General features: G+C 41.5%; 1 protein-coding gene across 1 annotated transcript in view; it reads right to left on the bottom strand.

Annotated features, from left to right (window-relative positions):
• pde11a (phosphodiesterase 11a) overlaps window positions 1-26,202 on the bottom strand; it is a 400,690-nt gene that overhangs the window by 299,610 nt on the left and 74,878 nt on the right. The window contains exon 2 of the mRNA XM_078552024.1: window positions 23,615-23,773. Coding sequence (XP_078408150.1) covers window positions 23,615-23,773 — 159 coding nt within the window. The remainder of the gene's footprint in view (window positions 1-23,614; window positions 23,774-26,202) is intronic.

Genomic DNA, 26,202 nt, shown 5'->3' with positions numbered 1-26,202 from the left:
ATGCTCAGCTCCAGTGTCCATGTCAGGATCATGTCTATGATGAGGTCTAGAGCTGAATAGTTTTGATGGGATCCATATTAAGAACATCTGGTGGAGTGACATTGAGGTTTTGGGAGTCTCAATGTTAGGACCTTTGGTAAATTGAAGTTCCTGTCTAGCATAGGGTAGAATTTTCCACTCCCGTTGGCAGTGGGTATCTTTAATGGCATGAGTGGACAACATTGCAAGTAGGCCAAAAATCACTTTGGCACCATCATGAAGCCAGTTTGCGATCGTCTGCTTCACCTGTCAATGCCAGGTCGCGTTTCCCGCTGCCGCATGTCAGAAACATAATTTCAATACTTTAGCATCTCATTATAAACCTTGCTTGTCAGAATCATCCCCCCAACACTGGATCATCCAGGCACAATCACACTGTGTTTCACAACTGTACATAAGCAACATGCACCTGGCAAGCTACACTTTGCTTGGGACTTCGAGGTGTGTTTGCCTACCTTGCTTCAGGGAGTACTCAGGGTGATCAGCACCAGGCTTCGCAGGGGGGGTGCATGGGCAGGTCTCTACCTACCAGACCAGTCGTAAGGCGGGGGTGGCTTTTCAATGGCTGCAAGGCTAGGGATTGTTTGGGAAAAGGGGAGAAGTGGCCTCAGGCAAGGGACGAGGCTGCAGGATGAGGGCTGTACTGGGGAAGGGGTATATCCCAGGGTGTGTGTGGGGGCACAAGCTGATCTGTGCAAGTGGCTTCAAGATGATGAGGGCTGAGGAAGCAGTCTCCAGAGAAAATGAGGCCAGATGGAGATGTGTGGGTGTGTGTGAGAGAGTGAGTGGTGGTGTCCCTTGAGGTAGCAGTGAGTGAGATGCCAGTAAATGTGTGATGGCCTTGTGAGTGTGTGAGTTTAGAGTGATGAGATGGTTGCCCTACCTTGGCGGCATGAATGAGATCATTCATCCTCTTTCTGCACTGGATGGCCAACCTCTTCTGTGCAGCATTGGCACTGGCCACCTCTGCTACCGCCTCCCAAACTGGAGTGGTGAGATTGCTGGACTTCCTGCGGCCAGAATGGGACTGGATGACATCACGGCGGGCCTCCGAAAGGCATTCCAGTGACAGGTAACTGAACTCTTCTTGGCTTTCAGGGCCATGTCTTCACTGGAGCAGTCCTGGGCTGCAAGCATTGGGAACTGTGTGCGTGTCTGCAGTTTAGAAATGGCACCCGGAGTGAGGAAACAGTGAGGTAACGGTGTAGCGGGAAATTCAGAGACCACCCACCAGCAAGCTGGCATGTTTCCCGTGGCTGCATAATTAATGAGGAGGGAAGCAGATGATGCGGGGTGAAAACCCGCCATTGCGGCCGGTAGGTAAAATGCGCATTTCATGCCCGCTACCGCACTTAGTGCAATTGTGGGACAATTCCGCCCATATTTTCAAAAGGAAAATTTGGACATAAACTGAATTTATATCATTTGTAGCAGAAGAGCTATGAGCCCAGTCAGTGGGTGAAAATTGAAGTATCTGGAATCAACATTATGCTCCAAATTTTCAAGAGGGACATTAAATGAAGGGGTAAACATTTGCCTAATGAACAGCACCATGGTATTATTAGATGTGCACAAGGTGTCAAATTTATCATCAAGAAACTTGTCATACCGAAGGAGGCAGTCCCTATCCTGAGATAACTGGGCAGAGTTGTCATTAGGGATCACAATGATTAAGCCTATGAAACGCGAAGTTTGTTGCATGCAGTCCATTAGAGGTGGAATAACTATAATCTGCTGCTCTCAAGGGACAGGGCTTGGCAGCTGTTGCATCCAACCTGAAATTGCAGCTTCTTCAAGAGTGGTTGTCAGAAAGCTGTGATGAGATTAAACCTCAATGGGTAATGAACAGTAAAAACATTAAGACTTTTACCATTTTTAAAAATTGGGACAGATTAACCAAAGACAGATGCTTGTCAATATTGCACCTTGGGGCATTCTCACTACATTCGAGGCATCATATAAATGCAAGTTATTGTTTACTGATGGTATTCCCTCTCCAATCATGCTTTCCTTGAGAATATCTACTACATGAAATGGAAGCAGCCCTGCTGCACATACGTATCTTCAAAATTCACATCTTATAATTCAGTTTTCAAGGGTGGTACTCATCTATCAAATACTGAAAATAACCCTTTTAGGTATATAGTTTCAATAAAAAGATGGTGCATAGTGTTTCTGGTTTCAAACTAATTTTTTGTAAGGAGACCAAAACTATACACAGTACTTCAGATGCAGTCTCACCAAGGCCCTATAGCAGCTATAGCAACACTTCCCTACTTTTATACTCAAATCTCCTTGCAACATTCTACCTGCCTTCCCAATCACCTGCTGTACATGCATCCTAGCTTGCTGTGATTCATTTGCCAGGACAACCAGACCCCCTGTACCACAGTCTATCTCTATTCAAATAACACTTTGCTTCCTCTTTCCTGCTTAACTTCAAACTCAGAAGAGCCTTCCCAACTCTTGGTAATTCTCACATCAGTCATTTTTAAGGCTCCCAACTGCATTGAGAGTTTAATGTTAACTCATGGCAAACAACTTGATTTTGTGGACTGTTTTTATGTTATGAACTTGCACAAATTTATTTCATACTTTACTGGTGACAGAAAGTGGAAACTGTTACCCTGGCATTGCGGGTTATATCGAGAAGAAAACCTTAGAAGAGTGTTAAACCACTACCCCACACAAGCAAAATAAAAACCCAACAAAATTTACAACATACGATATTGGGAGACATTTTGGGTGTTTTGTGTGTCACATTAACAGTCTGGGGTGAGCTATTGAGCAGCTGAGTTCTAAGGATGTCATAAAATACTAAAACAAAGCTTTCATCAAATTCAGGAAGTCTTGTTATAATGCTGTCTCTGAACAATTTCAATTGCACAGACCACTGGAACAGTTATTTGTTATTGTAGTCTATTACTGATTTTGCTAGCAGTGCATTTTGGTAGACACAGAAATATGGTCAGCTGCAGTGATAACACCAGGGAGTATAGTAAGCATTTTAGAAATGGCTCTCTAGGTCATTTAAGCTTTAACATCTGGCAGCCAGCACTTCTGCAATGCATCATATGGAGCAAAGGCTCAGAATGCAGTTGCAAAGGCTTAATAATTATTCTGATTTTTTTTTAAATGAAAGTATTTAATAAATCACTTGTGTAAGTTTTATTTCATCCTACAACTGCTCGATTTGTGTTTATAATCTCAATAAATACTGTTGCCTCATCAGATTTTTCTTTTATATAAAATTGATTTGTAAATTTTGCAAAGCTATAATCTTCTGGGATTCAGAGAGCAAATGGTATCATCTTACATGTATAAAAATGATTAATTATTTAATCATATCAGTAATTAATAGATTCTTATTGAAGAATACATTATTGGCTCATTAACTTGATTAACGTCAGCTTACAGCTTTTGGACCTCCATCTTTGAGTTGCTAATATTTTTATTTAAGTTTTAAAATTCCCATGTTTATTTTCAAATCCCTCCATGGCCTCACCCCTCTCTAACTCAGTAACCTCTTCCAGCCCCTCAATCCTCAAAAGATGTCTGCGTTCCTTTAATTCTGGCCTCTTGAACATTCCTGATTTTAATTGCTCCATCTTTGGAGGCTGTTCCTTCAGCTGCTTGACCACTAAACTCTGTACCTTTCCACCCTTCTACCTCACATTTCTCCTTTAAGATACTCCCTAAATCGTACTTCTCTGACCAAACTTTTTTTCACCAGCCCTATTATTGGATCAAGTTTTGTTTTATAATATTCTTGTGAATGCCTTGAGATGTGTTATGTTAAAGGTGCTATACAAAGACAAGTTATTGTTTTTGGAGAAGTTCGCTATGTGTCTCGTCCAAGAGCTCCCAATATTTCATACATGCCCTGTGTATAATGTCACATGACAATCTTTTCATTGAGGACTTACTAAGTCATAAATACATAGGCCAGGATTTTACTGGGCAGTAGCCAACTCCCAACGTCAGGATAGAAAGTGAGCTGGTGGTGTGGTGGTGCGGACAGGGCTGGACTTGCAAATACAATATTCTCAGGACCAGCCAATTAATGGCTGGTGGTGGGGGTCAGTGGGAGGGGAGCAGGCAAGTTAGGCGACATGGGCAGGGGAAGATTCCGCTCAGGCAATGCTGGCACCATCTTTAAAAGATAGCCAGCAGTACTTGTACATGTGGTAAGCCAGGACAGAACAGCAAGGGAGTCCTGGTTTCTAAAGTTCTCCCAATTTTCTTGGCTACCTTGACTAATCTTTGCGGCATTTTATGTCTTTTCTTTCAACCTGATACTATCCTTAACTTCCTTAATTAGCCATGGATGGTGTATCTTTCTCATAGAGTCTTTATTCCTCAACGGAATATATCTTTGTTGAGAGTTATGAAATATCTCCTCAAATGTCTACCACTGCTTCTCTCCTACCTTAACTTTTAACCTATTTTCCCATTCAACTTTAGCCAACTCTGCCTTCATAGCCTCGCAATTGCCTTTATTTAAATCAGAACCACATTTCTCACCTTCAAACTGAATGTGAAATTCGATCATGTTATGATCACTCTTACCAAGGGGATATTTTACTGTGAGGACATTAATTAATCCTGTCTCATTACACATTACCAGGTACAGAGGTGCAGATAATGGCATTCTGCACCTGGGGAAATCCATTAATGGCCCTGAATCCTACCATTCTCTTAGCTTGACTTTCTAGAACGGAGTGAAAGCACATGTATTGCCGCCTCTCTTTTGAAGGTGGTATTGGTGACCATCTGTTGCAGTGATGAGCCTCAGACTGACAGATCCCACGCATAACTCCAGAAGATTCCAGGAATTATTGTGAGGCATATGGTGCCCATTTCCCATTGGGCTCAGCTCATCCTCTATCGTGGTGCACGGCTCACTTACCATCTCCCTGGGGAGGTGTAGTCTTTGGCAATACTGCTGCTGCAACATTTGCAGAAAGCTGAGCCTCTGACAGTAGAATATCTCGTGTGAGTAGTGTCATCTCCCTGTGAGAGGCTGGTTGCGTTCTTTATCCATGCCTCCATCCAGCCTCATCTTCTTGATGCCCCTCTGGGTGCTGTTGCCCTGCTGCTTGTGGCTATAGCTCTCTCCGTCTCTGATGTTGCTTCTCACTGGAAATCTCAAAGCCCATACAAATGAGACCCATGGCAAATTGCTGCACTCAGTTTTCTGGGCCTTGCATCCTTCCCTGCCCGTTATTGCGTACATGCATTTGCCAAGTCAGAGAGGACACTCAACACTACTCAGCATCACGTGCCTCGCCAAGCCACACTATCTCTCACAATGGCTCCAACTGCAGCCAACACCAACCTTCCGCTGAGCTTCTGCCTCATTATACTTGGCGAGGCTCTGAAACCCGTGCAAACTCGTAAATTGGAAAAAAGTGGTAAAATCGCAGTTAATTGATTGCTTTACAGGCTTAATTACCTTCCTGTCGTGTTCTAGTGCACTCTCCTCCCGCCAGCTCTGCTGCCTCTGGTGATATCCACTCACGATGTAAACACATCGCGCTTCCCTCTTGACACCTTTTAGTGCCATTTTATGATCCCTCCCACCTCACAGACCATTCTCCAAAGCCTTGAGAATATCCCAGCCACAGTTTTGCCTATTACTTTTGCAGCTATACTGTGGCACAGTGGTTGGGTAACAACACACCTCTTCAATTCTCAAATCAAAGAAAGTAGAATTATTAAGTTACTTCACTGACAGAATAAAAATGAGTAACATGCATCCAGGTCTTGTAAAAATTCTTGTTAATTCATATTCTTTGCACTGCACACAACACTAGAACAAAATAATCATGCAATGTGCGATAACCTTATACACTCAAAATAATTATTTGTGGACTAATTTAATCTCGATACTGAGACTTTACAAATAGCACCAAAAAGGCACATAGCCTCAGATACAGGAGGGACACACAGAAGTACAAGTGCAAACATTAAGCTGTGGATTCTGCCGCAGTCTGATACCCTGGATGCATTCCTGTTCGATCCTAGAAATGAATAATTGAATTTTGGCAAAAGCTTTAGAAATCTTGCCTTAATCCCTTCTCTAACACTTCTCTTTTGCTAACCATTTTTTAAAAATATTACAGCTTCTGTAAGTTTTTATCCCATCATAAATTAATCTTTTTGACAGATTTTCATGCAAGAATTGCAAGGTGATACTTGAATGGCAGATCTATGACTCCAATTTCCTGAACTGGATGGGCTAGTGTGTTCTATAGGCCACTGACTAGTGGGAAAGAAATAGAGGAACATACTTACAGGGAAATTGCAGAGAGGTGAAAAAAAACTACAAAGTAGTAACAATGGAGGACTTCAATTATTCTAATATAACTGGAATAGCACTTGTGTAGGGAGAAGAGAGGTAAGAGTTTCAGGAGAATTTTCTAGATCAGTATGTTTTCGACCCAACAAGGAAGGAGGTATTGCTAGATCTGGTTCTATGGAATGACGTGGGTCAAGTGGATCAAGTGTCAGTAGGGGAACATTTGGGGACAGTGATGATAGTGTCGTAAGGTTTAGGTTAGCTATAGAAAAAGGCAAGAAGCAATCCAGAGCAAAAAGAATTAATTGTGGGAGGGCCAATTTGACTGGGATGAGAACGGATCTGCCCCAGATAAGTTGGTTTCAAAGGTTAGCAGGCAAAACTGTAACAGAATAATCAGTTACCTTTAAAGAGGAGATGGTTCATGTACAGCTGAGGAACATTCCACACAAAGTGGAAATATAGGATAAACAAAGTCAGAGCTCCCTGGATGATGAAAGAAATAGAGAGTAAGATGAATATTGCTGAAAAAAGAGACACGTATAAGTTTTTCATCATGTGCTCATCAGGACACTCGCAAGAATACCAATATAAGGGGGAAAACAACAATTTATACTGCATGTGAAGAGAGTGCTGATTGGTTGGCAAATGGCATTGCCATGGCTCATGCAGTATAATTTGTTGTTTCCCACTTATATTGGTATTCTTGCGAGTGTCCTGATGAGTGCAAGATTTAAAGCCTAGGCGTGGCTCTTTTTTCAGTAAGATGAAGCAGAAAAAGTGTGCATATGACAAATGTCAGTTTGATAATATAAGTGAGAACCAGGCTGAATATAGAAAGTTCAGAGGAGAAATGAAAAAGAAATAAGAGAAGCAAAGAGAAAGTATGAGAAGAGACTGGCAGCTAATATAAAAGGGAATTCAAAAGTCTTCTATAAGTATATAAATAGTGAAGGGAGGTAAAAGGAGGGGAGGTGATATTTAGGAACCAAAATGGAGCATGGAGGCAAGAGGTATGGCTGATGTACTAAACTAATCCTCTGTTTAGAGATTTTCCAATTGCACATTTTCATTTCAGATTGGGTTTCATAATAAGGAACCTTTCTGAATAGCGCTGCCAGCTATAGCCTCAATGTTTGATTCAGCACGGTTGGTAAGTCTCAAGGAACTGAATAGACTGCTCCTGTTATTATTCCTGAATAATTCCCAAGATCTCCTGATGGGACAGGGACCTATTCCCGGCTTCTCCCAGTGGGATGGATGCCATTCCCGGCCTCTCTTGGTAAGACAGGTACCCAATCTTGGCCTTTCCCATTGGAATGGGACCCATTCCCAGTCTCTCCTAGTAAGATGGAATCTTTCTGTTCCTGCCCTCCTTGGGCTGTTTGCCTGCAGCCACTCCAGGCTCTCTAAGTGGTAACTCAGGCTGCAGCTGAGCTTGTGCCCTTCCCGAGGCCCTGCCCACTAACAGCTGGTAAAGCAGCCATGACTCTGGGCCTGGTAGTGATCCCGGACTCTGAACCACGTACTCAATCCTCAACTTCTGTGTGTCTGACTAGGGGAAGGTATTCAGTGGGGTGCCCCAGTGGCGGTACTAGGGCCACTGCTTTCCTTGATCTTAATGACCTAGGCTTGGGTGTACAGGGCACAATTTCAAAATTTGCAGAGAACACAAAACATGGAAGTATTGTGAACTGTAATAAGGAAAATGATTGACCCAGGAGAACATAGATAGGGCAGTGGAATGAGCGGGCATATAGCAAATTAAATTTAATGCAGAGAAACTGGAAGTGATTCATTTTGAGAGGAAGAAAGAGGAGAAGCAATATACAATAAAGGGTACAATTCTAAAGGGGTGCAGGGGCTGAGAGAGTTAGGGGTATATATGCACAAATTGTTGAATGTGGGTGAGCAAGTTGGGAATGTGGTTAAGAAACATACAGTATCATGGGTTTTATAAATAGGACCATAAAGTACAAAAACAAGCAAGTTATAAGGCGGAATTTTATGGCCTGTTGCAGCAGGGGCAGGGCTGTAAAAGGTGGTGAGCCGTACAAAATCCATTGACTTTGACAGGACCGGAAAATCCCACTGGCGCGAGGGGCCTTAAAATTCTACCCAAAAGGTTTTCCCTCATGTTGCCTTTGGTTCTTTTGCCATTCACCTTAATTGGTGTCCTCTGGTTCTGGACCGTTCCATCAAGGGAAAGTTTCTCCCTATATACTCTGTCTAGACCCTTCATGATTTTGAACACCTCTGTCAAACCTTCTCAGCCTTTTCTTCTCTAAGGACAACAACCCCAGTTTCTCCAATCTACCCAGTAACTGAAGTCCCTTATCGCTGGAACCAGTCTCATAAATCTTTTTTACACCCTCCCTTAATGCCTTTACGTCTGTCCTAAAGTGAGGTGCCAAGAATTGGACAAAATACTCCAGTTCATGTAGTGTGTGATTAGGATCTGGAGTGCACTGTCTGACAATGTGGTGGAGGTAGATTCATTTATGGTTTTGGATAATAATCTGAACAGAAAAGGTTTACAGGGCTACAGGGGAAGGACGGGAGAGTGGGGTTAAAGGAGTTACTCTGTCAAGAGAGCCACAGATATGTGACAGATGAAATTTCATGTAGGCAGGACATGACAGGCCGAATGGCCTCCTTCTGTGCTGTAACCGTTCCACGATTCTATAAGGTGCAGTTAGTGTTTATTCCATTTTATAATGTTTTTCAAGCATTAAATAACATTCAGGTTGCATACATGCTCCACCTCGCAAAACTGTTCCAATTCAGTCCAGGGCACCAATGGGGAATTTCACCGGGCAGCCATTTAGCACAATAATTATTGCACAAGACCAAAGCACATGCCTTAATGCTGTCCCTTGGTGTAATATAGGCACCTGACACATTAGAGGGTGACTTCCTTCTCTGTATTTCACAGGCTAGTTTTCCATCAACGGCCATAGCTTTGCCACACAGTTCTCCAACAAGGTTATACAAGATTGCCACATTTCCTTCATTTTTATCCTGGCTGTAGAAACATTGACAATTGCTTTTAAGATAAATTACTCCCTATATGTGGGTATCCAATAGCTTTTTAAATGCAGATAAAGACATCTGAATCCTTCGGAATAACGGAAACCTCTGCATTTTCAAAGAATCTTTCCCTCTCCCACACCACTCACAGAAAACATGGACACTGACCCAGTTAGATGGGGCAACCTGTCCATGTCCCAAAAGGCAAGAAGACTGCTGCCCCTGATTTAGTAACGCGTCCCTGGAACGTCTTTTGGACGCCGTGGAGGCCTGCCATGATGTCCTCTACCTCCTGCTCTGGCCGTAGGAGGGGCAACAACATCACCACTCTGACTTGGGCGGCAGTAGCAGAGGTGGTCAGTGCCAATGCTGCACAGAAGAGGTTTGCCATCCAGCGCAGAAAGAGGATCAATGATCTCATCCGTGCTGCCAGGGTAAGGCAACCATCTCATGACTCTAAACTCTCACACTCACAAGGCAATCATACATTCACTGGCATCTCACTCACTGCCAACTCAAGGGACTTCACCACTCACTCTCTCACACACCCTCACATCTCCATCTGGCCTCATCTCCTCTGGAGACTGCCTCCTCAGCCCTCACCCTCTTGAGGCCACTTGCACAGGTCAACATGTGCCTCCACATACACCCTGGGATAGCCCCTTCTCCAGTAATGCCCTAGCCCTGCAGCCTCTTCCCTTGCCTGAGGCCACTTCTGCCCCTTCCCCAAACAAGCTGTTGAAAAGCTACCCCCATCTTATAAGTAGAGACCTGCCCATGATCCCACCTAAAAGTGATGTGGTGCTGCCTGTGAAGACTGCTGCTGATGACCACGAGTGCTGCCCAAAGCAAAATAGGCAAACAAGCCTCAAAGTCCCGAGTGAAGTGAAGCTCATCAAGTGCATGTCGCTTATGTACAGTTGTGGGTGACCCAGAATGGGGGAATGATTCTAGCGGGCTGGACATATAATGATAAGCAGGCATATTACAATGAAGTTCCCACCATGCGGCGACGGGTAACGTGGCATGTCATTGATGGGCGGCGTGGACGATTGAAAACTGGTTTCACGACATTATGAAACTGATTTTTGGCCTTCCCGCCATGTTGTCCACTCAAGCCAGCCATGATGCCCAACGCCAATGGGCACGGAAAATTCCGCCCTCAGATACTAGCACTGGGTGACCAGGTATAATAGAATTCTGGCTGGGAACCCAAGATGGGTATTAAACCTGAAGCCACCAAACCAATTCCAAATAAGTTGATCTCAACCAGCAAAGAGAAGTGCATCACCAGTTTCCCAGCACAAGGAGACAGTCTTTTTCTCCTAAGCAACTAATGGATAAAAGCCAATTCATTCAGCAGAATCTGTTAAAATACCTCCAAAATATACACTCCTTGACGATCCCCTAGTACCCACAAACTCCAGCAATCACTAACCCCAAAGATAGTTGTGGTTCACTGTCAGGAAGATATAATAATTTCCATAATTTTACTGGAATTTATTGTAAAATAGAGTAATAAAGGGATGTGCCTATGTGTGCGTGTGTGTGTGTGAGACTTAATTGAATCAGAGGCAGCTAATCTTGGTGCTTTGATGTAAGAAGAGAGGTTAGGTTTGAAATGTTAATTAGAAAAACATGGGGAAGTTAAGAAACATAGGAGTCAAGGGAAAATTTGCATTTTTAAATAAACCAGACTAGATTGTTTTCAAAAAAGGGAATGAAATGTGTCACCAAGCCAGGTGAAGTTTAGAAAGAGTGTGTTTATTTTTCCTAAAGGTTACTGGTAAAACTTAGTGCTATGTGAAATTTTTATTATCAGAAGGGTAAAGTCCAAAGACATAGAGAAACAATGGGGATTTGCATTCAAAGGGGAAAATATGTATAAAGGAGAGAAGTCTGTTTGTAAGGGGGGCAGTTTAAGATCCAACAAATGTGAAAAGCCTGCAGCCTGTATGTACCAAACTGCTGCCTCCAGACAGTCTTTTTCTCCAAGCAACTAATGGATAAAAGCTAATTCATTCAGCAGAGTCTGTTAAAGTACCTCCAAAATGTAAACTCCTTGATGATCCCCTAGCACCCACAAGCTCCAGCAATCACTAACCCCAATGATAGTTGTAGTTCTCTGTCAGGAAGATATAATAATTTCCATAATTTTATTGGAATTTATTGTAAAGTAGAGTAATAGTGGGATGTGTCTCTGTGTGAACTCACTTTGAATTTGACTTGTTCAGGGTATCATGTTTCTTTGCCTGGGTCTTTTAAAATCTATGGGCAGAATTTTGCTGCTGGTGAGCAGGGGGCAGGGCTCGCTCGCTGATATGTCAAATGACACTGGATGACATTGGGCGGAACCTCCGACATCATCCCGCCCCATTTAAATTTTCAGGAAAGCGGGGGCGCAGCAAAATCAGCTGCGGGCCCGCCGACCTGTCAATGGCCAATTGAGGCCATTGACAGGATAATTTAACCAATTGAAGGACCTGCCCGTCCAACCTTAATGTTGGTGGGCAGGCCAGGAGCCCCGGCGGGAATTAGAAAAAACATGAAACTTCATCCAGCGGCGGAATGAGGTTTCATGCAGGGTTTTAAAAATTTTAATAAAGTTATTATGTAAATTATGAACATGTCCCAACTCATGTGACATTGTCACATGAGGGGGACATGTAAGGGATTTTTTTTTCTCTATTTTTAATATTTTTCAAAGTCCAGGCGATCTCCCTGAGGCTGCACTTAGCCTCAGGGCGATGTGCACTCTTTCGTGTGCATGCACGAAAGAGCACACTCTCGCCTTTAGGGAATCCCCCCCGACCGCACAGGGAGTGCACTTCCCGCCGGACATCACGCTGGGCGGGCCTTAATTGGCCCGCCCACGTAAAATGGTGGCTGGGCCCGCTTCTCCGGCAATGTGCACAATTATGTTGACATTATATCAAATGTTTATTGCAATAAATGCTATGTTTTTTAAAGTACAACTGCAACAATATTTTGAGGATGCGAAAAAGTATTGGCAGGTAAAATCAAAGAAAATCCTATGTTTTATCAGTACATTAAGAGCAAGAGAATAACTAAGGAAAGCTAGAGCCTATCAGAGATGTACATGGTAACTTGTGCGTTGATGCAGAAAATGTGGGCAGGGTTCTCAACGAGCACATTGTCTCTGTCTTCACTAAGAAGAGGGATGATGCAGACATTCTTGTTAAAGAGGAGGAGTGTGAAATATTAGATACAATAAGGATAGTGAGAGAGGAAGTATTTGAGGGGCTGGCATCCTTGAAGGTGGATAAATCACCAGGGCCAGATGGATTGTATCCCAGGCTGTTGAAGGAAGCCAGGGAGGAAATAGTTGATGGCTTGAGGATCATTTTGCAATCCTCACTAGGTACAGGCGAAGTCCCAGAGATTGGAGGTCTGTGAACATCATACCATTATATAAAAAGGGTATGCGGGATAGGTAAAAAATTATAGGCTGGTCGGTCTGATTTCAGTGGTGGGCAAATTATTGGAAACAATTCTGAGATACAGGACAAACTGTCACTTAGAAAAGTACAAATTGATCAGGGGTAGTCAGCATGGTCTTGTTATGGGAAGATCGTGATTTACTAACTTAATAGAATTTTTTGAGGAAGTAACAAGGAGGATTGATGAGGGTAGTGCAGTGGATTTCAATAAGGCATTTGGCAAGGTCCCACATGGCAGACTGGTCAGGAAAGTGAGATCTCATGGGACACAGGGGAAGGTGCCAGGTTGGATCCAAAATTGGCTCAGTGACAGGAAACAAAGGTAATGGTCAATGGATGTTTTTGTGAATGGAAAACGGTTTCCAGTGGTGTTCCACAGGGCTCAGTGTTGGGGCTTTTGCTGTTTGTTGCATATATTAATAATTTAGCTTAAATGTGGAAAACATGATCGGGAAATTTGCAGATGATACAAAAATTGGCCATGTAGTTAATAGTGAAGAGGGTAGCTGTCGACTCCAGAATGATATCAATGGTTTGGTTGAGTGGGCGGAAAAGTGGCAAATGGAATTCAGTCCGGAAAAATATGAGGTAATGCATTTGGGGAGGGCAAACAAAGCAAGGGAATACTCAATAAACGGCAAGTTATTGGGAAGTGATAGACCTTGCAGTGCATGTCCACACGTCCTTGAGGGTGGCAGAACTGGTGGCCAAGATGGTCAAGAAAGCATATGGAATGCTTTCCTTTACTGGGTGAGGTATTGAATGCAAAAGTAGGAATGTAATGATGGAACTGTATTAAACGCTGGTTGGGCCATAGCTGGAATTTTGTATACAGTTCTGGTCACCATATTATAGGAAGGACATAATTGCTCTGGAGAGAGTGCAGAGGAGATCTACAAGAACATTGCCAAGGCATGAAAATTGCAACTGTAAGGAGAGATTGGATAGGCTAGGGTTGTTTTCCTTAGAACAGAGGAGGCTAAGGGGTGACCTAATTGATGTGTACAAAATTATGAAGTGCCTAGATAGGGTAGAGAGGAAAGACTTGTTTCCCTTAGTGGAGGGGTCAATTACCAGGGGGCATAGGTTTAAGGTGACTGGTAGAAGGATTAGAGGGGACATGAGGAAAATCTTTTTCACCCACAGGGTGGTGGGCATCTGGAATTCATGCCTAAGTTGGTAGTTGAGGCTGGAACTATGACGAGTGGTGCGCCACAGGGCTCAGTGCTGGGGCCTCAAATTTTTACAATTTATATCAATGATTTGGATGAAGGGGCTGAAGGAATGGTTGCTAAATTTGCTGATGACACAAAGATAAGTAGGAAAGTGAATTGTGAAGAGGATGTAAGGAGGCTACAAAATGACATAGATAGGTTAAGTGAGTGGGCAAACATCTGGCAAATGGAGTATGATGTGGGCAAATGTGAAATTTTTAATTTTGGCAGGAAGAATAAAAAATCTTATTATCTAAATGGTTAGAGATTACAGAGCTCTGAGACTCAGAGGGAGCTGGGTGTCCTAGAGCATGAATCACAAAAGGTTATTATGCAGGTAGAGCAGGTAATTAGGAAAGCTAATAGAATGTTATCATTTATTGTGAAGGAAAATGATTACAAAAGTAATGGTTATGCTTCAGTTATACAGGGCATTAGTAAGGCCACATCTGGAGTATTGTGTACAGTACTGGTCTCCTTATTTAAAGAAAGATGTAAATGCATCAGAAGCAGTTCAGAGAAGGTTTACTAGACCAATGCCAGGAATGGGCAGGTTGTCTTATGAGGAAAGGCTGGACAGGTTAGGCTTGTATCCACTGGAATTTACAAGAGGCGACCTAATTGAAACCTTTAAGATCCTGAGGGGTCTCGACAGCATGGATGTGGAAAGGATGTTTCCTCTTGTGGGAGAACCTAGAACTAGGGGTCACTGTTTCAAAATAAGTGGTCGCTCATTTAAGACAGAGATGAGGAGAATTTTTTCCTCTGAGGGTTGAGTCTTTGGAACTTTCTTCCTCAAAAGTTGGTGGAAACAGAGTCTTTGAATATTTTTAAGGCAGAGCTAGATAGATTCTTGATTAACAAGGGGGTGAAAGGTTATTGGGCATAGGCAGGATTGTGGGGTTGAGGTTACATTCAGATCAGCCATGATCTTATTGAATGGCAGAACAGGCTCGAGGGGCCGAGTGGCCTACTCCTGCTTCGAATTCATACGTTCTTATGAAACGCTAAACTCATTTAAAAAATACCTGTATCTGCATCTGAAGTACTGTAATCCGCAAGGCTACGGACCAGGTACTGGAAAGTAGGATTAAAATAAGCGGCTAGTTTCTTTTTTCTCTTTTTGGCCAGCGCAGACATGATGGGCTGATTGGCCTCTTTCTGCACTTAATTTTTCTATGATTCTACGTAAACCACAATATGACATTTTAATAAAAGTTTTAAGCAGCACATTGATCCATTGATCCTCAGACTTGCCCCAAAACAGTAGTGAAACTCATAATTCTGTGTCATCAGAAAATGAAAATATAAGTGCTTGATACATTATTTATCACATTATACCATCTACTCAGCAAAAAACAATCATCATTGATGAAACTGCAAATTAAATAGGCCCTGACTACTACCATTATCAACACATCATTATATGTTCCATAATTATGTTATTCAAGTTTCATAAATTTCAAATATATCTGTGAAATCTTTGTTCTATTGTATGGCCTCACAAAGAATATCCTTATTTTTTCGTGAAGAAATCCTTTCTTTTGGCCCAATTAATGTTTTGAAAGAAAAAAGAATTGTGGCTGTTAAAATCACTAATATATTAATGTGTGTATATAATGTATTGCATGTAATAATTATGCAATACAAAACATTCTGTCACGCTCTTCTGATAGTCTGAAATTTGCTAGAAACCAATCAAAAATTTCCTTTTCCCTATTCGCGAACCATCCCCTCTATTTGTGCTCCAGGATAAAAAAGTACAACCATAGCCATTGACACACTAAGTAACAGTGATTAAAGAGCAATTTGGCTAAATATTCAAAAATGTTCACTCATTTTATGTCATCTGATACATATATGAAATTCATAAGATTGTTATGTTTTAGAATTGTCTTTTTAATTTGGGATAAAATCAGCTCATGGGGCACTAGCAACAGTACTGGGGTAGAAGGGAGCTGTTCTGGTGGGATGGGCTTCACTTGAACCGTGCTGGGACCAGTGTCCCGGCAAACCGAATAGCTAGGGCTGTAGAGAGGGCTTTAAACTAAATAGAGGGGGAGGGGGGAAGGTTTTGGAAAGGGGATACGTAGGGTTACAAAGCAAAAGGACATGGCAGCCTTGCAGGCCAGCTATTTAGGTAATGATACCCAGAGTGTGACAGGAAGGGACAGAGTGTACAAACATAAAAAAACCAGCAGCAAATAGGGTCAAAAGGGGAAAAAATGTTAAAAAGGCAAAATTAATGGCCCTTTACTTAGACGCGCTTCATTTAATACTTAAATGTAGTATTTAGATCAAGATAAATGAATTAATGGCACAAATAGAGGAGGCATGGATACAAGGAGATGCAAGCAGGGAACTAACTATTCAGGGGTATGTGACTTTTCGAAAGGACAGGCAGGAAGGAAAGGGTGGTGGGGTAGTTTTGTTAGTACGAGATGGAATAAGTACAATAGCAAGAAAGGATCTTGGATCGGAAGCTGTAGAATCTATATGGGTGGAGGTAAGAAATAACAAGGGGAAGAAGACACTGGTAGGAGTAGTCTATAGGCCCCCGAACAGTAGCTATACTGTAGGACAGAGAATAAATCAGGCATGATGGCATGTAAAAAAGGCAGTACATTAATCATGGGTGACTTGAATCTTCATGTAGATTGGGAAAATCAAATTGGCAGAGGTAGACATGAGCAAGAATTCATAGAGTGTATTCAGGACAGTCTTTTAGAACAATATGTTGTGAGTCCAACCATAGATCAGGCTATTTTGGATCTGGTAATGTGTAATGAGGCAGGCTTAATAAATAATCTCAGAGTAAAGGATCCCCCTAGGAAACAGTGACCATAATATGGTAGAATTTAGCAATCAGTTTGAGAATGAGGAACTTGGGTCAGAAACAACTGTGCTAAACTTAAATTAGGGTAATTTTAATGGAATGAGGGCAGATTTGGCTGGAGTGGACTGGGAAAGCAGTTTAGCAGAAAAGACAGTTGGTGAACAATGGCAGACATTTAAGAAAATAGTTCATGACTCACAACAAAGGTATATCCCAGTGAGGAAGAAAGATTCAAGGAAGGGGATAAACCAATCATGGTGAACCAAGGAAGTTAAGTGCAGTATCAAATTGAAAGAAAAAACATACAATATGGCAAAGATTAGTGGTAAACCCAGGGGATTGGGAAAGTTTTAAAAAGATGACCAAAAAAATAATAAAGAGGGAGAAAGTAAGCTTTGAGGGTAAAATAGCAAGTATTGTAAAAACAGACAGTAGGAGCTTCTTTAAATATATAAAAAGGAAGAGAGAGACCAAAGTGAACATAGGCCCCTTACAGAATGAGGCTGGGGAAATAATAATGGGGAACCAGGAAATGGCAGAGTAGTTGAATAAATGCGTTGCTTCAGTCTTCACAGTAGAAGACACTAATAGCATTCCAAAAATACTAAATAATCAAGGGGCAAAAGAGAGGAGGAAATAAATACAATGACTATCACTAGAGAAAAAGTACTAGGGAAACTAATGGGACTAAAGGCTGATATGTCCCCTGGACCTGATGGGTTGGATCCTAGGATATTAAAGGAAGTAGCTACAGAGATAGTGGATGCACTGGTAGTAATCTTCCAAGAATCCTTAGATTCTGGAAAAGTCCCAGAGGATTGGATAACGGCCAATGTAACACCCTTATTCAAAAAGGAAGGGAGACAAAAAACAGGTAACTATTGGCCAGATAGCTTAACATCTGTCTTTGGGAAAATGTTGGTGTCTGTTATAAAGGATGTAATAGCTGAGCATTTAGAAATACATAATCTAATCAAGCAGAGTCAGAATGGCTTCATGAAGGGGAAATCATGCCGAACAAACTTATTAGAATTCTTTGAGGAAGTAACAAGCAGGATAAATAAAGGGGAACCAGTAGATGTAATATATTTGGATTTCCAAAAGGTGTTCGATAAGGTACCGCACATAAGGCTTCTTAATAAGTTAAGAGCTCATGGTGTTGGGGGTAGTATATTAGCCTGCATAGAGGATTAGCTAACTAATAGAAGACAGAGAGTTGGGATAAGGGGGGCATTTGCAGGATGGCAGCCTGTAACTAGTGGAGTGCTACAGGGAACAGTGCTGGGGCCTCAATTATTTACAATATATATTAATGACTTAGATGAGATGTATTATCGTCAAGTTTGCAGATGACACAAAAATAGGTGGGAAGGCAAGTGGTGAGGATGACACAAGGAGTCTACAGAGGGACATAGACAGGTTAAGTGAGTGGGCAAAAACTTGGCAGATGGAATATAACGTGGGAAAATGTGATATTATGCACTTTGCAGGAAGAATAGAGGGGTTGAATATTATTTAAATGGAGAAAGACTGCAGAAGGCTGCAGCACAGAGGGATTTGGGAGTCCTTGTGCATGATTCCCAAAAAGCTAACATACAAGTTCGACAGGTTATAGGGAAGGCAAATGGAATGTTGGCAAAGGGAATGGAGCATAAAAATAGGGAAATCTTGCTAAAACTATAAAAGGCACTAGTTAGACCACACCTAGAATACTGTGAACAGTTTTGGTCCCCTTATTTAAGGAAAGATATACTGGCATTGGAGGCAGTGCTGAGAAGGTTCGCTAGGTTGATCCTGAGTATGGAGGGATTTTCTTATGAGGGGAGGTTGAGTAGGTTGGGCCTGTACTCATTGGAGTTTAGAAGAATGAGGGGCAATCTTATTGAAACATATAAGATTCTTAGGGGGTTTGACAGGGTAGATGCTGGAGGTTGTTTCCCCTTGTGGGGGAGTCTAGGACCAGAGGGCATAATCTCAGAGTAAGGGGTCACTCATTTAAAACAGAGATGAGGAGGAATTTCTTATCTCAGAGGGTAGTGAATCTGTGGAATTCTTTATTGCAGAGGGCTGTAGAGGTTGGGCCGTTAAGTATATTCAAGGCTAAGATAGACAGATTTTTAATCAGTAAGGGAATCAAGGGTTATGGGGAAAAGGCAGGAAAGTGGAGTTTAGGATTATTAGATCAGCCAAGATCTCATTGAATGGTGGAGCAGACTCGACGGGACGAATGGCCTACTTCTACTACGTTTTATGGTCTAAAATGGAGGAAGGAAGGAGGTTATGTTACCTGTTCTGTATTCTGCCTGGCAACAAGCTTGGGTGGGTGGCTTGGTTGTTTAAAGTTAAAGCAGAGGCCCAAGTTGGCTTACTAGGAAGAAGATGTGAGATATTCAAACAAGGACCAGAGCAGCTGACAGGGAGGTACACAAACATACAAAATAGGAACAGGAGTAGGCCATTTGGCCCCTTGAGCTTTCTCCGCCATTCAGTAAAATCATGGCTGATCTGTTTGTGTTTCAAATTCCACATTCCCATCTACTCCCGATAACCTTTGATCCCCTTGCCTAACAAGAGTCTATCTACCTCAAACTTAAAAATATTCAATGACCCCGCCTCCACCACCTTCTGAGGCAAAGAGTTCCAAAGTCGCACAACCCTCTAAGAGAAAAAATTTCTCCTTGTCTCTGTCCCAAAAGGGTGACCCCTAATTTTAAAACAGTGCCCCCTAGTTCTGGATTCACTCACAAGAGGAAACATCCTTTCCACATCTGCCATGTTAAGACCATTCAGGATCTTATATACTTCAATCAAGTCACCCCTCACTCTTCTAAACTCCAGTGGAAACAAGCCCAATCTGTCCAACCTATCCTCATAAGACAACCTGCTCATCCAAGGTATCAAACTAGTAAATCTCCTCTGAACAGCCTACAATACATTTACACCCTTTCTTAAATAAAGAGACCAAAACTACACACCGTATTTGAGATGCGGTCTCACCAATACTCTATTCAACTGAAACATGACATCCTTACTTTTATGTTCAATTCCTCTCATGATAAAGGACAGCATTCCATTAGCCTTCTTAATTATTTGCTGCACCTGCATATAACTTTTTGTGACTCATGCACTAGAACACCTAGATCACTCTGCACCTCGGGATTCTACAGTCGTTCTCCATTTAAGTAATACTCTGCTTTTTTATTCTTCCTGCCAAAGTGAACAACTTCACATTTTCCCACATTATACTCCATCCGCCAGATTTTTGCCCACTTACTCAACCTATCTATATCAGTTTGGAACTTCCTTATGTCCTCTTCACAACCTACTTTCCTACCTATCTTTGTGTCATCTGCAAATTTAGCTACTTTGCCTTCACTCCCCTCATCTAAGTCATTGATGTAAATTGTAAAATGTTGAGGCCCCAGCACAGACCCCTGTGGACTCCAGTCATCACATCCTGCCAATCAGAAAAAAAGTCCATTTATGCATACTTTCTATTTTAAGCCAGCTAGCCAATCTTCTATCCAGGCTAATATGTTACCCTTACACCATGAGCTTTTATTTTCTGCAGTAACCTTTGATGTGGCACCTTATCAAATGCCTTCTGGAAAGCCAAGTGCAGCATGTCTACAGGCTCCCCTTTATTCACAGCACATGTCATTCCTTCAAAGAACTCCAATAAGTTGGTTAACCATCACTTCCCTTTCATAGAACCATATTGACTCTTCCCAATTACCTTGAGTTTTTCTAGGCGCCCAGCTATAATCTCCTTAATGATCGATTCTAACAACTTCCCCACAACAGAAGTCAAGCTATAATTTCCTGTTTTCTGCCTTTTTGAATAGAGGGGTTATATTTGCTACTTTCCAGTCTGAAGAATCTTTCCAGAATCTAGATAATGCTGGAAAATTAACACCAATGCATCTACTATCTCATTAGCCACCTCTTTTAGGACCCTAAGATTAAACCTATCAGGGCCCAGAGACTTGTCATCTGGAGCTCCATCAGTTTGCTCAGTACCACTTCCCTAGTGATTGTAATTTCACCAAGTTCCTCTTTCCCTTCCACCTCCTGATTTATAGCTATTACAGGAATTTTTTTGTATCTTCTATAATAAAGACAGAAGCAAAATATTTGTTCATTTCATCCACAATTTCCTTATTATCTGCTATTAACTCATCCATTCTCTAGAGAGCCAACGCTCACTTTACTTACTCTTTTCTTTTTTACATGCCTGTAGAAACTTTTGCTATCCATTTTATATTTCTAGCTAGTTTCATTTCTAGGGATGTCAGGTTTTGTGAATGGTTATGCTTTAAAATGTCTATTTAATTCTAAGACGGAATGAAGTTGGGGGACTAGCGGATAGATAATTAGCATTTATACCTGGATACAAGGCTCATGTGATTCATGTTGCCCTGGAGATGGTTTTGAGAGGGGAAGAGTCTATAGTGAGCCACGAGGTTAGAGGGTTTTTCTTAAGATATCCCTGAACCTCACAGACAGGTCAGGCTGCAGGAAACTGAGAGAGAGAGAGAGAGAGAAAGAGAGAGAGAGCAGAGAAATAGAGGCAGCCACCCTCTATTGTTCACCACAAAGAAGGCAGGTAGGAGCTAGCACTCAAACTGAAGAGACCATGTTTGTGAGGATTTAAACAAGGCTGGAAGATTCATTTATCTTTGGCTAGAGAGAAGAATCTCCAGGCTAATTCGGAGATTAGAAGTTATCGGCTAGAAAGGGAAAAAAGAAGCAAGCCAATGGGAGCTGAGAATAGCTTTAGCTTCATTCCTGGAGAATGAAGTGTCCATTTAAGGGGCAGAGTAAAATATATCCATGGAGGGGGATTTTCTATTGTTTTAAAAGTTAAATGGGGGACTTTTTCTGCACTTTAGAAGATAAGTTACCTACTGAATAGCATTTAGATAATGTTGCTTTTAGTTTGTTTGTTACAATAAAAGTCTTAAAACTTGAAACCTTCCAGTCAGCCACTGGAAATTCAGAGATCTTTCTAAAAGTTATCAGTCTCTCCAGGGATTGTAACACATCTTTACATGGATTATTTATGAAGATGAGTACTGTCTTTCTGAAAAATCCATCATCCTGTGACCCTAAACATTGAGGTCCATAATTTGAGGACATTTCTTAATTTATTTTTCAGCAGCCCACTGTTTTCGGATTGTTTGTCCAACTTATCAGAAGGATGTTGGTTCAAGTCGAACTCCAGGATTTGAGCATAAAATTCTAAGCTGACACTCCAGTACAGTACTGAGGGAGTGCTGCACTGTCAGAGGTGCCATCTTTCAGATAAGATATCACACCCCGAGGCCCTCAATTCCCTCTCAGGTGGACGTAAAGGAAACCATGGCACAGGTGAGTTATCCCTCGTGTCCTGGCCAGCATTTATCCCTTAATCAACATCACTAAAACATCAACACACTAAATCATCTCACCATTGCCACATTGCTGTTTGTGGTAGCTTGATGTGCTCAAATTGGCTTCGGCATTTCCTAGATTACAAGAGTGACTACTCTTCAAAATTACTTCATTGACTATAAATTGCTATGGAAGGTCCTGAGCTTTTGAAAGGCACTACATAAATGCAAGTCTGTCTTTCTTTTCCTCTATTTTATACCATAAACTCAGTAGGGCCACACTATAACAAATAAGGGGATCTGAGACAATGCAACTCATAAGGTTATTTATTTTTAATCCCCATGAGATGTGATGAAAATGTAAAATTTAATTACTGCTCATTTGCTTTCCACAGATTGTTGTATGCAAAACATTACTTCAAAGACATTATTAATATTAAGTACATTTTGATTGTAAAGCAATAGAATTGAAAAAATGAAGTGTGAAATGGATTGGGAATTCACTATTGACCATTTTGCGCTAACACCCAAGACAAATTTCACCCCACGTATTTTTTTACTGTTAGCCTCGGTTTACTTCCAATTGTTCTTTTGTGTGTATTTTTTGACAATAACAAAAATTTTACAGGAACATCTGTTTCCTTAATAATGGATTGAACAAGCATTGGGTAAATTCTTATATGTCATTACAGTGCTGAAATTTATCTTAATAAGTATGTTATTGTCAAGGATGTCCTGCTAATTAAAGCAATCAAACAAATTAGAACTCTTTCCATTCAAATAAATTCACAATTTCATAAGCTCAACAAATGCAGTGTCGCTTACAATAGCAATTTTAAAATGGATACATTATTTTTAAATTTTTTAATTGCTGATACAGCCCTGTAAAATTGCCCTTAGGCGTTTCCATTAAATCTTGTAAGAGCAAATCGTTATAAAATTTTGTGTAAATCACACAATATTGCTGTAATATTTACCTTAGTTAAAAACAAAATAGCATACTCATTCACTTTTCTACTCTGCATGTCATATTTTTAATTGCTGGTATCTGAAGAAAATACGAGGCTCATTGTTAATTTAACTTTAATCAAAGTTTCAAATTGTACACAGCAATAACACTGTTCCAAGCAACCTTAAAGTTTTTATTATTGTCAAATTATTTCAGTAGTATTGGAATCCACCTCATGCAATGACTTTCCTCTAGCCACATTGGATTCGATATTTAACGTCCTTTGATAAAGTGCCTTATCGAAATCATCAAAAGCATCAAGGATAACCACTGTGCTTTGTGCTATGTTTCATTTTATTATAAATACTGTCATTAAATGATAATCATTGATGAACGAGAAATAAAATCCAACCTTTTCATCATCCTCAGTGAAGGGAGCTCCTCCTGGATTTTTGTTTATAGCTTGGGCTACACCAATAATCTCACCATCACTGTTTCGAATTGGCATGCACAACAGGGATTTTGTCTTGTATCCTGTCAGCTTATCAATTTCATCTCTGAAGCGACGGTCCTATGCAAGGAAACAGAAAACATTGGTTACCCAGTTCCCATTTTAGTGGTGTACAAATTTAGCCACCCTTTATTTAATTGAGAAACATTTCAACAGATTAGAAAATAATCACATAAATGCACTGAACAGATACAAAGACCTGGATTTTCACAATAATGGAGAGCCTCTTCATCCTTGCAAAAATGGCAGACGAGCCCAAAATCCAAAAGCCCTGCCCCCGAGCATGGCACTGCCATTTTCATGGGGCAGGAGTGGGCCCAGGTTGGCATTCATGCATGCACATTCCGTGGGGGCAGCTGTCCATTTAAATCAGCAGCTTCCTCCCCTCGTGTGTGATTTTTGTCAGCCAGGTGTGTGAAACACCATGTGTGCAGGTTAGACCTGGTAGGTGCAGGCCTGAACTTTGTGGAGGCCTTTGGAGAGGTGGGGTACCCTGATGGAGAGGTGGGGTACCCTTTTGGATATGGTCCTGGGACACTTTTGGGTGAGGCCAGGTGCCCTTTGGGAGAAATCATGTGCCCCTTGGGAGAGGTAAGGTGTCCCTTGGAATTGTTAAAAGTAGGCATGAATGTGCATAAAATATGCATTATCATTCATTGTCAAGCTCATTGGAACTGTCAAAAGTGTCAAAATGAATTGTCAGAAACAACTGTCAAAAGTATCAAAATGGACTGTCAAAGTTAGCTGTCAAGCTGTCAAGGCATTCAAGACTCCTGCCCATTAAATCTTTAAAAAAATGCCAGGAGTATTTTTTTTTAAATCATTATTTGCGATTTAACTCTTCTGTTCTGTCTGTTGATATAAACATAAAGGTGGCCATTACTGAATTCATGCTGCATAACTGATTTCACAACATTCCATTATCACAGTAGGGTGCCTTCCAGTTCACCACTTGATGGACAGCTCCAAGTGCATTTAGACTCTTTGAAGTGGAACTATGAATTCCAATGTTTGCTTTATAAGGGATTAAGCATTTGAATGAAATGTTTGTTTTTATGAGGATATAGTTGAAGGAATGTAAATGTAATGAATAGGTTTTTATGAAAGAGACTGTTTTTTAATAGTGAATTCATCAATAGTCACTTAGAACTTTATTTTATTTTATCTCAGCTTGGCTCCTAAGGTCTGCCCATGGTGGATGCTGGGTGAGTTTTCATGGTAGGTGTAAAGACAAATGGTGGTGGGGGTTGGCATGAGTTGCCACTAAGTAAGCCTAGGGGTTATGAAGGGCCATGGGCTGGGCAGGGGGCATGAGATGGCATGAGGGTATGAGGTACCATGGTGGTGGGGAGGTGGGTGGGGGCCAGTGGTTGACATGGATGGTGGGCATGGGGAGTATGTGGGGGGGGGGTTCAGGAGCTGTGAGGGCTGTTTTGCTGTTTCTTTTATAAGTTTCAACATAGTGGTGGAGCACAGAGGCAGGCCTTCCAACCAGCCCGCTTCCATACCCAGAAACTTCTGTACTCGTTCTGGGGGCAATGGACCGGACTCCCAGAGAGCCCCGCTACCCAGGAACAAGAATCCCAACTTACAAGGCACTTTCTCCCAAGTCAGGTTTGCAGAGCAGGGAAATGTCCCAGACTGCACTCCCAACTCAGGAGTGAAAATTCAGGCCTAAGTGATTTGTTAGTCTAAAAAGAATTGAAGTACATTTCTATCTCTGTTCATTGAACATCATAAATTCTAGAATAATTTTGTATTATTAGTCAAATAAACCAACTAATTTAAAATGTTCTTATAGCACAAGTACCTGCTTAAGTATCAGAAATTTAATTTAATCCCAAATATTGCAAATAAATCATTTAAATTCTTGTACACTCTGTAGAAAGGGAGAGTGTTCCTGATGGACCAGTCAAGGAATGCACTGTGACAAGGTACAGGACTGATCCATGCAGACTGGGAATGTGAAAGGTTTTCACCACTGGTCTGTGTTGGGGCAGCTCAGTTAGTTGGGTTACAGTTGAGGCACTACTATTCCCTTCAGTACTCCTGGGTTCGACAGCAGTTCTTGATCCCAACTGGTGTAGAACCATCGCTGTTTATAGCACAGAAGGAGGCCATTTGGCCTATCTTATTTGTGTTGCCATTTTGCGAGATTGATCCAAAACTAAACCCGTACTCCTATATCTTCCTCTCCTTCAAATATTTATCTTCTGCCTGATATGATACAATGGTCTCTGCCTCAACTACCCTCTGTGGCAAAACATTCCATATTCTAACATAAAACATTTCCCCTAAACTCATTCCTCAATCAAAGTGATCATTTTAAGTGAGTGAACTCTTGTTAATGACTGCTCAATCAGAGGAAATAGTCTTTGCCTACTCACTCTATTAAAATCCTCATAACCATAATATTCTTTATTAAATCTCTTCTTGGCTATCCCTGCTTCTGTGAAATTATTTCTAGTATCTCAACTCTCTTCTGATAA

This window comes from Cetorhinus maximus, chromosome 11 (genome assembly GCF_964194155.1).
Source record: "Cetorhinus maximus chromosome 11, sCetMax3.hap1.1, whole genome shotgun sequence".
Taxonomy (NCBI): domain Eukaryota; kingdom Metazoa; phylum Chordata; class Chondrichthyes; order Lamniformes; family Cetorhinidae; genus Cetorhinus; species Cetorhinus maximus.
This window is presented reverse-complemented; position numbering and strand designations above follow the sequence as displayed.